The 14,046-nt window shown below is 43.4% G+C and overlaps 1 protein-coding gene across 2 annotated transcripts in view; it reads left to right on the plus strand.

Annotated features, from left to right (window-relative positions):
* Positions 1 to 10,759, plus strand: part of RFX8 (regulatory factor X8) — a 30,745-nt gene extending 19,986 nt beyond the window's left edge. For both annotated transcript variants that reach the window (XM_081198407.1, XM_081198408.1), the window contains 3 exons: positions 1,636 to 1,916; positions 2,831 to 3,098; positions 10,590 to 10,759. In XM_081198407.1, the coding sequence (XP_081054533.1) occupies positions 1,636 to 1,916; positions 2,831 to 3,001 (452 nt within the window). In that variant the 3' untranslated portion in view covers positions 3,002 to 3,098; positions 10,590 to 10,759. The remainder of the gene's footprint in view (positions 1 to 1,635; positions 1,917 to 2,830; positions 3,099 to 10,589) is intronic.
* Positions 10,760 to 14,046: the final 3,287 nt, after the last annotated feature.

Here is a 14,046-nt window from a genome sequence, read left to right on the forward strand (position 1 = left end):
TTCCTGCCTAACCACGTTTCCCCAAAAGTAAAATAGATGCATTGTTGGAAAAGTCTAGTAACTGAACAAAGAGAGGCATGCAACCCAGGCCATTCAATCCAGCAGGCGTTGTACATTGCTTTGTGCATATGACGGATGGTGCACATACTGTAAATGCCTGAAAGACCACCTGCTTCCCTACAGACCCTTTTGGGTGCTAAGACTGGCAGAGGGGGTAGCTCCTTACCCTCAGAAACTTGGGGTGGCAGCCTCTAAGTGGTGGAAATTCTTCCCCACAGAGGTGTGCCTGGCATCTTCATTATGCAACTTCCTGTGAAGGCTGAAGATGCACCTCTTGTAAACTTCCAGGTGTTGTTGGACTCCAAGCCCCGTACCTGGCTATTAGCCATGCTGATTTGGGCTGCTGAGAGTTGATGTTCAACTATGTACATCTGGAGGGCATCAGATTCCACATTCTTGTTGTAAACAGTAAGGCAAGAGGGAAATGAAATGCAGGAAGTACAGACAGTGATAGCTGTGTTACAGTGACCACAAAACAGCTTTGATGGTAACACGTTCTGGCACTGGTAAGCTGATTGACACATGTAGTGTGATTCAAAAACAAAACAAAGCACTTGATAAAAGATACAGATTTAGAATCTTTTAAAGAAGACTGGAAACCATTCCTAGTCTATATGTAAAATTATTTCCCATATGCAAAGACCACAGCGGGGTTTGTAGTGTAAGAAAACAGCAGAATACATTAAGAAACATGTTAGAGAGTGTGAAATTAGATAAGACGGAAACCTTAAAATGCAATTGTTCGTGATTTGAGTTATAAACGTTGATGTTGGGTGAGCGGGAAGTCACTAGTTTTGTTGAAATGGAATATAATCGTTGAGCAACAAATTACTTTCTCTATGGGAAAACGAATAAAATATTATTACAAAACAAAACAGAAAAAAACCAACCACTTTGTACTGGTGCAAACTTGTGCAGTTTTCATTTGAAGTTTCTTTGCTCCAGGATGACCACTTTAAAAATCAGTTAAAGTCAGTCTTGGTGCATCTAGACAGAGATGTTTGTAGGTGTTGGGGCACTTCGAATCCATACAACAGTCACCTGCAAAACAAAGGGAGGTTTGTTGCCAGTTCATTTACTACCCTCTGGAAATACAAATAGAGTCAGCAACTCCTCGCCTGTTACAATAGTGCTGATAAGTACTGGTAGGTTTTCTGAGATGTACTTCCTCTCTTAACTACATCTTGATTTCACCCAGAGCTCTGGGACTCACCCAACAGCTCCTCACCAGGGAGCAGCTAAGAGGGAAAAAGCCCTGTTGTTGTGCAAACCATGCAGTTGTAACTCCTTCCTTTGCAAGACCTGCTTGGGGAAGTTCAAAGCAGTGGGAGAAATGGCTCTGTAGTTCTGTCCTCTGCAACTATGCAAATGCGCCCATGTACTTTTGTATGTAAAGGACAACACAATTATCCTCCGAGTGTGAGGTCACTGGTTGATTTTTAGAGCTGAGTGCCATCTCCCCATTCCTATCTCAATGCTAGCCAATGCACCCCTTTTGCCTTTTCATCTGACTAGGAAGGTCTAATAGATGGCTCCACAATTTATCCCATCTGTTTTTATTTTTTTAAAACCTAGGCTCCTGGCATTTGTTCAATTTGCTTCTGCTTGAATATGTTATTCACATACTTCAAACCCATGTGGAGGAGGAAGGAGATGGGGCTCCGTTGACGATGACGCAGGATACCTTGGCTCTTCAACCAGTCTGTCTTCTGGACGATTTTGCAGCTGAACAGCCTGATGGCGGGGAGGCAGCGCCAACTCGAATCATTCTGACCCAGAGTCAAAGCGACATTAACTTAAGTAGCATTATTCTGAAGGTCCTCAGCTGCCTAGTAGATGCTGACACAGGCAACAAGGTAAAAACCCAGTTCTTCATATTTGCTTCTGAATGAGAAGTGGAAAATCAGATTGTTGGAAATGGATGCATGCTTGAGGCATGTACACAGGGCTCTATCTGTGCTTGTGATATCCGTGAACATCAAAAGGTATTCCCAGCAGCTATGATCAAGAGTAGGTGAATTTCATTTCAGCTTTGAAGTAGGCCACCCTGGTGGGCTTTATACCAGACCATGAGGAACGTCCGGTGTTCCATCATCCCTGGTCATTGGCCATGCTGGCTAGGGATGTTGGGAGTTGATGTCCAAAAAACATCTGCCACAGGTTCCCCTGGATTCAAGTATTCAGATTACTACTTTCGGCCAATAAATCCTTCTGTCTGCTACAGTCCTTTGGAGGCTTCTGACTATGTGAAAGCTCTGAAAGTTCCCCAGCTTTTATAAGCAGCAAAAAGGCTGGTTTTAGGAGAACTAAGACATACTGCCCCACTGTTCTTGGCTCTTATCTTCCTTGCTTTTGCTCTGGACACTTCCATTTCAAAGTTTTTCAGAGAAAGAGAGAGAATAAACAGAATTGTGTTTATGAGCTCCCCTTCCAGACTTCATTTTGTGCTGCGTTTCTAGGCACAGGTCTGTGCTTTAAAGCTCAGTGTCTAAGCTGTGGAAAACCAGAATTGCCTTTTTTTCCGATTCAGCATAAATGAATGGAAAGTGCCACTAGGGAAAGTGGCAGAGCGAAAAAAGGCGTGCTTGAACGCAGAGCATTAAAACACTGGCCTGTGCCTACTGTGAGCACGGGGGAAAGGTAAGTGATAGTAAGCCCTGAGTCAATCCTGTTTTCCCACAGAAATGATAGTGATATTCCATCTTCCTTCCTTCCTTCCTTCCTTCCTTCCTTCCTTCCTTCCTTCCTTCCTTCCTTTTTTAATGTGCAGCTTATCCAGGTAGTTCTGGAAGACAAAGCATCTAAATGTTCGGTTAAAGTGAATCTTCCTGTTGGACAGGAAGCACTTGTTACTCTAAAAGATGGGCAGAAATTTATCATTCATACCTCTGACCCGCAAGAAGACTGCAGCAGTGCTTGGGAGGAAACGAAGCAGATCTGAAAGACTGTTTGACGACCATCTGCCAAAAAAAAATGTGTTTTGTACATAGTTGATTTGAACATAGATTTTGCACAGCCTCGGTGTATATTCTGTTGAAGTAAGTAGTTTTTATGAAGAGCATGCATACATTTTTAAAATTGTGTCTTTTTTCTGATGTATTTTAGCTGCCTAGCATGCATTGTTAATGAAATTTCCCCGTCCTTGGTGTCTTACGTTCTATAGCTGTTGTAGGAAGTAACACTAACAATTTTGTTAAATGTAGTAAATAAATTTCAGGTGACATTCCCGCTTCAGTTGCAATTGTAATGCTGAAAGATGCAAACCAGTGACAATATATATTGGTTGAGCCCCATAATGTTAATACATACAGCAGCATGACTGTACATGGCATTTTACAGTATAAACGATTCCTCCCAACCACTCCCACAAGAAACCCTGTTCTATGGAGCCTGCAATCTAAAGTTTAATAACAAGGAAAGGCCATTTCGCCAATACAAATAGTCCCAGAATTATGCCTTCTGTACCTAAGGCTACCAAGTGTGGTTCATGTCCCTGCAGGAGTCTGAATTTCGAGAAGTCCTACTACAAATCCTGTATATGTAGAATGTTCCAAAGCCCAGCAGTCTAGGGACAGCATTTTAATCTGAGAGAACTGTTTCCTCAAGGTGGCAGTCAGGACTTAATTTGAACCAGAAAGCCCAGGTACTTTTTAAAGTCCTGGAGCAGGTAAAGAAATAATAAAACAGATGTCTGTGCAGAGTTGACTGCAGAGTAGCCACACATCAAGGATTAAAAAACAGGGGTCTCAAAATCAAAGCATGTGTGGCTTCCAGGCAGACTCAAGACCTGGTATTATTATTATTATTATTATTATTAGATGTCAACTGCTGCCTGCAGTCCTCAGATCAATACCTGTAGGGCAGGCATAGGCAAACTCAGCCCTCCAGATGTTTTTTGGGACTACAACTCCCATCATCCCTAGCTAACAGGACCAGTGGTCAGGGATGATGGGAATTGTAGTCTCAAAACATCTGGAGGGCCGAGTTTGCCTGTGCCTGCTGTAAGGTTAGAAGGGTAGTTCCTTTGACATCAGTGATGCCATTCCAAAGTGAATGGGTTGGAGATTTGCTTAGTTAACTAGTTTACATAAAATCTTACTATGAAAGCTGTATGTGTGTAGATGTACGTGTTTCTTAACCAGACTTCTCTGGGGATATCCAAATGTATTCAGTCCAATATACCCCATGTGCTTCTGACTCAACATCTTCAAACTTTCAGGGGAAGGGGGGAATATTCAGTGGAACCCTTGCCCCAAATTGTTACTCAATTTTTCATCCTGGAAGTAGCTATTTGATAAGTGTTTTCTAACACGGATTAGTCCCAAGACACCTGAAAGAGGTGGTGGTAATACCACTTCTGAATAAACCTAGCCTGGACCTGGAGGATCTTAATTTTCGACTTAAAGTAAATGTCCACTTCCTGGGCAAGGCCTTTGAGTGAGTGGTTGCCAACCAGATCCAGCAGTCTTGGAAGAAACTGGTTTTCTGGATCAATTTCAATCAGGATTCAGAGCTTGGCTTGACACAGAAGCTGCCTTGGTCTCCCTTTATGATTACCTGTGTCAGGTAATCTCAGCAGCTTTTGATACTATTGGCCATGGTACCATTCTGGGAGAGACTGTGTGAGTTTGGTGTAGGGGGCCCTGCTTTGAAGTGGTTCCATGCCTACTTGGACCAGAAGGTAGTACATAGTGTGTGGTCTTGCTTCCTCATGCTATTTTAAATCTACAGTACATGAGACTGCTGTGTAGGGTCATGCAGAGTTTTGGAACACATTGTCATCAGTGTGCCCTGAGGAAGGGCAGGGTATAAGACTATTGAATCAATCAATCAAATTACTTTGACATCAACATTATGCATTATGCATTTTGAGAGTTAAAAAGGCTTCACTAGGATAGCTCGGTCAGTAGAGTGTGAATCTCTTAACCTCATGATTGTGGGTTCGAGTCCCACGCTGCGCAAATAATTACTGCATTGAATGGGCATTGGACAAGACTATCCTTGTGGTCCATTCAAACTCTGTGATTCCATCTCAATAATCTTTACAACAGCTGTACAAGAGCAGTCAAGGCCATTATCCCCATAGGTTTAAGTACACTCGTGTGCGATGCAGTGGGCAGAGTGCCCTACCTGCACTGGGGAGACTCTGGTCCAGTCACGATGTCTCAGCCTGATCTACCTCATAGGGTTGTTGTGGAAATAAATGGGAGGGAAGGAGCTGCCTATCCTGGCCTGTGCTCCATGTAAGAATCAGAATCATAGACATGAAAATAGGGGTGTTAATAATAATAATAATAATAATAATAATAATAATAATAATAATAATAATAATAATAATAATAATAATAATATTTTGTTGTTGTTAATACCCCACCCATCTGACTGGGTTGCCCCAGGCATTCTGGGCAGCGCCCAACATATATAAAAACATCATTAAACATTACAAAAGACTTCTCTATACAGGGCTGGCTTCAGATGTCTTATCATGGTTGTATAGTTACTTATCTCCTTGGCTCCGGGGTGGCATAACTGCATACCCTCCAACATTTCTCTGATGAAAATAGGGACGTCCTAAGGAAAAGCGGGACATTCCAGGATAAAATCAGAAACCAGGACGGTTTCTATAAATCTGTGGCTGTCCCTGGAAAATTAGGGACACTTGGAGGGTCTGGAATCCCGAGGGTCGTCTAGTCCAACCCGCTTGCAATGCAGGAATCTTTTTGCGCAAGGTGAGGTTTCGAACCCCTGAAGCTGCGATTAAGGATTCTTAAAAATGTAAGAAATAGTAACGCGAAGGATGCTTAAGGGCGGGATGCCGAGTCAAAGCAAACAAGAGAATTCCGATGATCCCCTGCTGCTGGCGATTTGCCAGCTCAGGCATTTTTCTCAGGCCAGCCGCTCTCCTCCGCCTCAAGGGGCCGCTGCTCTCGCAGCCAAAAGCTCCCTCCAGACTGCCGGGCTTTGCGCGTTCCGGGCTGCGGAGCTGGGCGCACGCAGCTCGGGGAGGCTTGGCTCCAAAATGCCCGCGTGCTGCTGCCGCCGCCGCCGGACGCCGCCGGTACCCAGGGCCGCCGCGTGCCCCGGCTGGCTCTCGTGGGCGCTGCTGTGGTGCAGCTTGGCCTTGGCCCCGGCCGGCGGCTACGTGATCGTGAACTCGGTGTCGTGGTCCGTCACCAACGAGGTGGAGGAAGAGCTGCACAGCTCCTCCAACGAGGAGGTTCTCCCCGCGCTGCTGGAAGACACCACGGGCATCTGGAAGCAGAGCTACCCGGCCTCGGTGTACAAAGAGGAGGAGGAGGAAGAAGAGGAGATGAGGTCCAGGCCGGGGGCGGCGAGGCCGAAGCAGAACTCGTCCCCTTCCCGCATGTTTTCCTACAGGAGAGCGAGCGCCAAAGGGGGGGCGGAGAGCCTCGCGCCCCACGAGCAAGCGGCCAGGGCGGCCCGGTTCCTGATCCATTCCAGCAGCTGGGGATTCTTGGCCACGAGATCCGCTCAAGAAAAGGTACCACGCCTCTGCTAGAAACCATATATATATATATAATATATAAAAATATATATCATTATTTTTTATGTATAGCCTCATTTTATGATGCTGCAGTTTTGTATTTTGTTGTGAATGTCCTCCACCATCCATCCTAAGAACTCTTGTTGAAGGATGGTCTGCTAAACGGGAATAATGATGATAGCACAGGAATGCTGTTTGGGATGGGCTGTTTCAATCCAGGCTTCTGTGCACTCCCAACAGCATCTTGTAAATGCGATAAGCGATTATTCTTGCTCCATGGCAAACCTTCAGATACTAGCTATATAAATGGAACAGCTTTTAATGGATCGTTGCTGTCTCACTGTAGAAATTGCAGAGTGGGGGGTGTTGTTGTTTTACATCTTTAGGAGCCATTTGCAAGGGGCATCATCTGACTGTAAACATAGAGGAGAAGTTTGCATATTTTAACTAAGGATATACAACAGAGGAATTCTGGTATTGCAAGTCGAGTATTTTTAAAACGATGTGAAAGGTAGTTGAAATGTGGACCAAATTACTAAAAGGTGTACACTGTGCAAGATTAGTTTACTACAGTGACACTACAGTCTAGTGCAGTGATAAATTTTGAAGCCCAGGAGCTTATCACAACAGTCCCCACAGCCACACCCCCAAGGAATGTCCGAAAATGGAAATAGCTGAGTTGATCTGTCATTACAGACACAGGAGCGTACATAGCATAATGCCAAATTTATCAGAATGCCTGCAATCCAATGCATATTTTCCTGGGAGTAAGTTCCTATGTTTTACTGCATGGGTTTAATTTGTAAAACACCCTGAGCCTTAACAAAAGATCTCCAGCCATCTTAAATGCATCCTTTATTTTTCAATTAGGCACGTACAATCTTACAAAGAAGTGCTAACATTTAAACTGCTAGCGTGTCTCTTCTTGATTGTTTTCCTCATTCTCCGAACCCTCCATGCAAACAAACTTGAAAGCCTCATGATCACCTCAGTCACTTGCCAGAGTAAGAAGGCTCTGTCCATCACCCTGATGGTCCAGCAATGCTCCCTTGCATACTGCCTTTTGCGGTACCAGCATGGGTGTAGCTGGGGGAGGGGGCAGCTGCTCTCCCCTAGATCCACAAATATTACTGAAAAGCATTTAAAGTACTCAATTATCTGAGTACAAGTCATCTGTCCAAGTCATCTGTCAAGAGAGCTATTTGCCGGCCTGGCTAGGACGCCAGCCTGTTATACCTTCTGGGCTTGATGTGGCATGTGGCCCTCACCTTTCCTGAGCCTGTTCCAGCTGAGGAATCACACACCTCCTCCCCAAGGTAGCCAGCCCCACCTGGGCTGTGGGTCCTTGCCTGCCTTTCCTCAGAACTAACAGCTGTAAGTGCTGGAATCCTGAGTTCACGGGTGGTACGTCCCATTTTGCCACTTGAGGCAAAACAGGAAGTGCCACCCTGCTCTGCCACACCACCACAACCCATGGGACACTGCCCACCGCTGCGCCACCTGCCAGTGGCACTGCAGCTGTGCCACCAGCTTCGTCACCACCACCGCTTGTGGAGCAGCAGTGCTGGCATGGGCGCCGATGCCCTGAAAGAGCTTGCCAAGATCTCACCTAGATCTCATGAGATCCTTTGCTCTCCTTGACATCTCGCAAGACTTTGATGAGATCTTGCAGGAAATCCGCACCTATCCTGGCACCGCTTCTCTGGCAGAGGTGAGGAGGGCATGGCAGGAGGTGCTCATGAGGGTGCTGCCTCGGGGGCACCCGCTGTCTGAGATAACTACTTCATGGGTGGGCTGGCCTTACCTGAGGTCACTATGGGCATGCACACTGGTATCTGTTTACCTGTAAGCACACACATTTATTTATTTTAATACAAGTTTCTCAATCTCCCAGATTTGCACAAAACAGCAGTCGTTTGTGTGTGAGTTTGTGTGTTGCTCCAAGCCAGGAAACCTGAGACCCATGGGTATTTGTTTACATGTGCACATATACCTCTTGTGATCTACCATGCTTGCACAAAAGAGTAGTCCAAAAATAAGCTCTTGCTTTTGAAATACATTGGTTTACATAAGTAGTTAATGTGAATATTTTCAGTGTTGCCGCAGAGAAGGATTTTATATGTAAAAAACAAAATATGCTCTTCTTATTTTTCTCCCCCTACATCCCAGCTTTAGTCTCCCAGATAAAATTAAACATTATGTTGGATGTGCTTTAAATATCCCCATTGATGTCAGTGGCATTTAATTTGCTTAACTTTGGCTCCATCGTGCTGGTGTTTTCTTTTTTAAAGGAAAACGTGTATAAGCATCAGCCTTTGCGGTCTCTAGAAGGCGCTGTTAACGCAACCTTCTCTCTGTGTGGCAGTGAAATGCAGCGGGTTAGTTGGTAACAAAAGGTCATTAATGAAATATTAATAAAATCAAATATTCCCCATTTTACAACAGAAGTCTGTGCAGCAGAGGTCTGTAATACCATCTTAGGTCTCCGATAACATTATTGGACTATAAAGCCTCAGGTATTATCATTTCTTTTCTTGCAATATCTTTCAGTAGAAGTGCAGACTTGATGTTAGATGATCGGTTGCCTGTAATTATAATACATAGCTCACGATAATAAAAAAAGAACAGAAAAATCTTTGGACTTGTGCCCTTTAAAACTGGAGATTTTCTTGCCTCAGAGTGAACTTAAAGCAGTTCTTTGAACCTAGATGTAAGTTACAAAAAAGCATAATTTTCCATCAGATTTCTAAATAATGGGTTAACACGTTTGCTATGAATTGCATTTTTAAAAAATGAGCATTGACGATGTAAGATTATTAATATATCTCTGAGCAACACCTGTCAGATTTTTAAAATTGATTGCAGTGCATTACTAATCTGAAATGTTTCTTCTTCATTGCTTATGTGGAAGACAAATTTCATTTAGATATATAAGAAATAGCACGTTATGTATGAGATGCACACACAAAGGAGTATTTGCGCTGCAAATTTCTATTTTCTACTAAATTGTTTTGAAGAATTTGTGGGGGGTTTTGTGAGCTGCCTTAGGCATTGCACAGTGGAAAAGCAGGATAAAAATCTTCTCTTATTAATTTTTTTAACTGACATTCATTGCTTTCCCAAGTGAATCATGTGAAATATAGTTAGGTGAGAATGCTCAGAATTCTGTGTTAGAATCTCTAGGCCATCTTCACAGAATTACAGTCCTCAAAGCAATATGAATCTTTACAGTATATATATTCAGTTTTATAAAATCGCCACAAGCCTTAGTGATTCATGGAGAAACATCATTTTTTATTATTAAAGAGGGTGTATTATTATTTGCAGTACAAACACCTTTTTAACAAAATAAAAAAATACTTCCAGTAGCACCTTAGAGACCAACTAAGTTTGTTATTGGTATGAGCTTTCGTGTGCATGCACACTTCTTCAGATACCTGATGCATGCAAACGAAAACTCATACCAATAACAAACTTAGTTGGTCTCTAAGGTGCTACTGGAAGGATTTTTTTTATTTTGTTTCGACTACAGCAGACCAACACGGCTACCTACCTATATCTACACCTTTTAAAATTATTTCTGTAAAGTGCCTGGTTTTGTTTTTTTTAATTAGGTCTGGTTTAACCTGAAAAGGTGAGTAAGTAGGTGAACGATCTACCTGAGCAAGGTTCTAGATTCAGGTAGGTAGCTGTGTTGGTCTGACGAAGTCGAAATATTAAAAAAAAATAATAAAATTGTCCAGTAGCACCTTAGAGACCAACTAAGTTTGTTCTTGGTATAAGCTTTCGTGTGCATGCACAAGTTTTTAAATATATTTCTGCCTGAGCATTTGAGAGAGATATACTGTATGTATGTGTATGTTATCAATTCTGAACAACAAATCTAATTTAATGAAGTACAAACCATTGGTAGTCAGGGAAGTAGAACTGAATATACTACATTGGTTCTTTTAATTTCTGGCAAGCATCTATGTAGAAGACATTTGCAACGCTTTCTAAGCACAGCTTACTTGGAATTTTTCAGATCCGGGGAGCACCGTTTGGGAATTGCTTATCTATTAGCGATGGCCCCACAGACAATAGCACTGGAATTCCTTTTTTTTATGTGACTCCAAAGGACAACACAGTAGCTGATCTGATGAAAAATTCCGTTGCTTCCCTGACATTGCCAGAGGCAGAAGGAGATATCTGCAGGTACAATGATTATGAGAGCATTAGGTGGTTGTGTTACTTAACATGAAGGCTCTTTTCAGCTTAAATCACAACAAATATGGTGCTGTTTACTCATTTGCTGTGGGAGATTCACATTTTCTTGTAGCGTGCGGATGTTGGACTTTCCCAGTGCTCAAGCTGAAATGAGTTGTATTGCTGTTGTTTGCTGAGAAAAGGTGTTTTCCAACTCCCAAGTTTGTATATTCTAAGTGTAACCTACCAGATGGTGTCTGGGACGTCACTTATGTTGACAAGTACCAAGAAATCCACATCCATACTTATGCCATTTTGTTAACATTTAAGAAAGTTGTTTGCGTTTGAAGCAGAGCACTTCACAGCTGTCTTATTTAAGTGAAGACGTTCTGGTCTAGCCCCAGAGGGACTATATGTTTGATCTCAGAGCAAATAAAATATACACATGGAGCACCCCGGGGTTGTGTGTGCTGTCATCGACACAGATTGGGTCCATGCACCCACCCGTCTGGTTTTGAGGCCTGGAGGCAAAGCGAGCTCTGACAAGTACCCAGAACCAGAAGGCAAGAAGCCAAATGAGAGCAGCTTGACCATGACCAATTGCTCAGCCTGGGTTTTATAGGCCCAGATGGGCCCTAACTCACCCATTCCGTCATGCGACAAGTGCTGAGCAGGTTGGGGGACAAGCGATCGTAAAGGGAAGGACTGTCTTGACCCTTTCTCCACCTGCAGTTTTCCTTCCCCAAGTCATTTCCTCAGCTGCTCTCACCAGACAGCATGCCAAAGGCATGCTTTCAAGAGCAAACACACATCTAGAATGCTGTGAGGGCAAGGTGGAAAAGTAGTTGGGAGTGTCAACAGCAGCCAATGGGAAAGTAATGGAGCACTCCCTTCTCTGCTCAAACCCCTCCTTTCCCAAAGCTGGATTTCTTTAGAAAAAACATCCAGATTATAGTTGGTTCCATGTGCCTGGATCTAGTTGTCATGCCACCTGATTAGAAACCCAACATTTTACATGTGTATGTACTGTATATATATAACATTTTATTTTTCAATGCACATCTGAAATTGTGTTTATTTATGCCTGGATACATACAAAAACTCTTTACGCCACTAACACACCGGCTTCTTTGATCTCCTCTTCTGCCTTTCTGCTGAAAAATTCTGCTTTCACTATTACAGGCTGTCTGGGCAGTTTCCTCATGCCAGGACTTGGTAGTAACCCGAGCATACAACATCAATAACTGGAACTAATCCCGCCTGATTTTTTTGCATAGTTGAGCCTCGTCTGCTCACTAACAGGTTTCCAGAGCTTATTCAGATTCACCGTAGGACAGAGGTGCTGGTTTTTCTTCAAGTGCTAATGTCTTATACCAACTTTTTCAAAATAACCAGGATGATATAGTTTGTCAAAATTGATTATGTGGTGGTACATACCCCCAGCATCACCACAGCCTCCAGGATACTCTGTTTCCTGGTGTGTTGCAGTCAGCTTTGAAAGTGCACATAATGCCTCGGGGCATATGGCAGGAACGGAATCCAGAGTCCGTCTTCTGCCCAAATAGGTGATCATTGCTGTCAGACAACTGCCACCTGTTCAGAGGGTGCATATGAGGAAATCTTAGCACGTAGCAACAAGGAGAAATTAGCAGATGAAGAAACAAGTAGATTCAAAACTCTTTAACAATTCCGTCTGCAGCATGCAAGTGGATGTGAACTCAACTAGAAAAGGGAATTCAATCAAGTGCAGGCATCTCATTTTTAGAAGCTATTGGAATTTTAACTCAGAGCTTTGAAGTGTGGTGTGTGTTTAAGAAAGAGAAAGCTCTTTATCGCAAAAGCTGCAGCAGCAAGGAAGTTAACAGTGCCCGGAAGCATAAAGCCAAAGATCAAGAGAAGCTTTTCAGATTATGAATTTTGCTTTCAAGTGAGATTTAGTTTGATGTCCGTACCACACAGATTAGTAAAGGTAATACATGCTTACTAGCTCATATCCTTTAAGGGTGTGTTACGATTTATGGGCCGCAGAGGATGCATGTAAGGTATGCATTTGTGCTTTTCAAAACATAAAATGAATGTGATGTGGGTTTCTGATAAATTAGCTGCAGTTTGCATCAAGCTGAGTCATGTTTGAAGACACCCATATCATGCCAGCCATTGTTTCTCCACATATGCTGAACTATTTCGGAGTGAAGATTGCTTAGCACTGGGTCTGAACCCATAAGAGGCTAAATGGGAAAAGAAAAATTGTAGGACAAAAAATTCCACAGGAGTGTTTCAAAAGGCTCAAACTAGGAGCTAACTTCCTGCTCCCTATGCTATCAGCATACCTTCCAACATTTCTCTGATGAAAATAAGGACGTCCTATTCAACAACAACAACAACAACAACAACAAATTTACTATTTCTACCTCGCCCATCTGACTGGCTTGCCCCAGCCATTGTAGGCAGCTTCCAACATAAATATAAACATCATAAAACATTAAAAAACATCCCTATACAGGGCTGCCATCAGATGGTTTGGGTGTTGGTCTGCTAACTAGAGGGAAATTTGAGCTAGGATACTGAACAAATGGGACACGGTTGGTGCTGTGGGTTAAACCACAGAGCCTAGGACTTGCCGATCAGAAGGTCAGCGGTTCGAATCCCCGCGACGGGGTGAGCTCCTGTTGCTCGGTCCCTGCTCCTGCCAACCTAGCAGTTCAAAAGCACGTCAAAGTGCAAGTAGATAAATAGGTATCGCTCTGGCAGGAAGGTAAACGGCGTTTCCGTGCGCTGCTCTGGTTCGCCAGAAGCGGCTTAAGCATGCTGGCCACATGACCCAGAAGCTGTACACCGGCTCCCTCGGCCAGTAAAGCGAGATGAGCACCGCAACTCCAGAGTCGGCCACGACTGGACCTAATAGTCAGGGGTCCCTTTACCTTTATTCAACAACAACAACAAGAGGAAGATTTTTACTATTTCTACCCTGCCCATCTGACTGACTTGCCCCAGCCACTCTAGGCAGCTTCCAACATATATAAAAACATCATAAAACATTAAAAAACCTCCCTATACAGGGCTGCCATCAGATGGCTTGGGAGTCGGTCTGCTGACTAGAGGGAAATTTGAACTAGGATACTGAACTAATACACCATTCTTTAGCCCTACTCTCTTGGGGACTCGTATATAATTATTTGATATAACACTCCAATATCTGATCCTTTTCCTAATCTCTCTGACTGAGCCATTTGTTGGTGAGAGCTACCACCATGTTTTCCTTTTGCATTGCCACACTGCTGGTTTTCGGCCTGCCG

Source organism: Podarcis bocagei, assembly GCF_964188305.1.
Source record: "Podarcis bocagei genome assembly, chromosome: 6".
Lineage (NCBI taxonomy): Eukaryota > Metazoa > Chordata > Lepidosauria > Squamata > Lacertidae > Podarcis > Podarcis bocagei.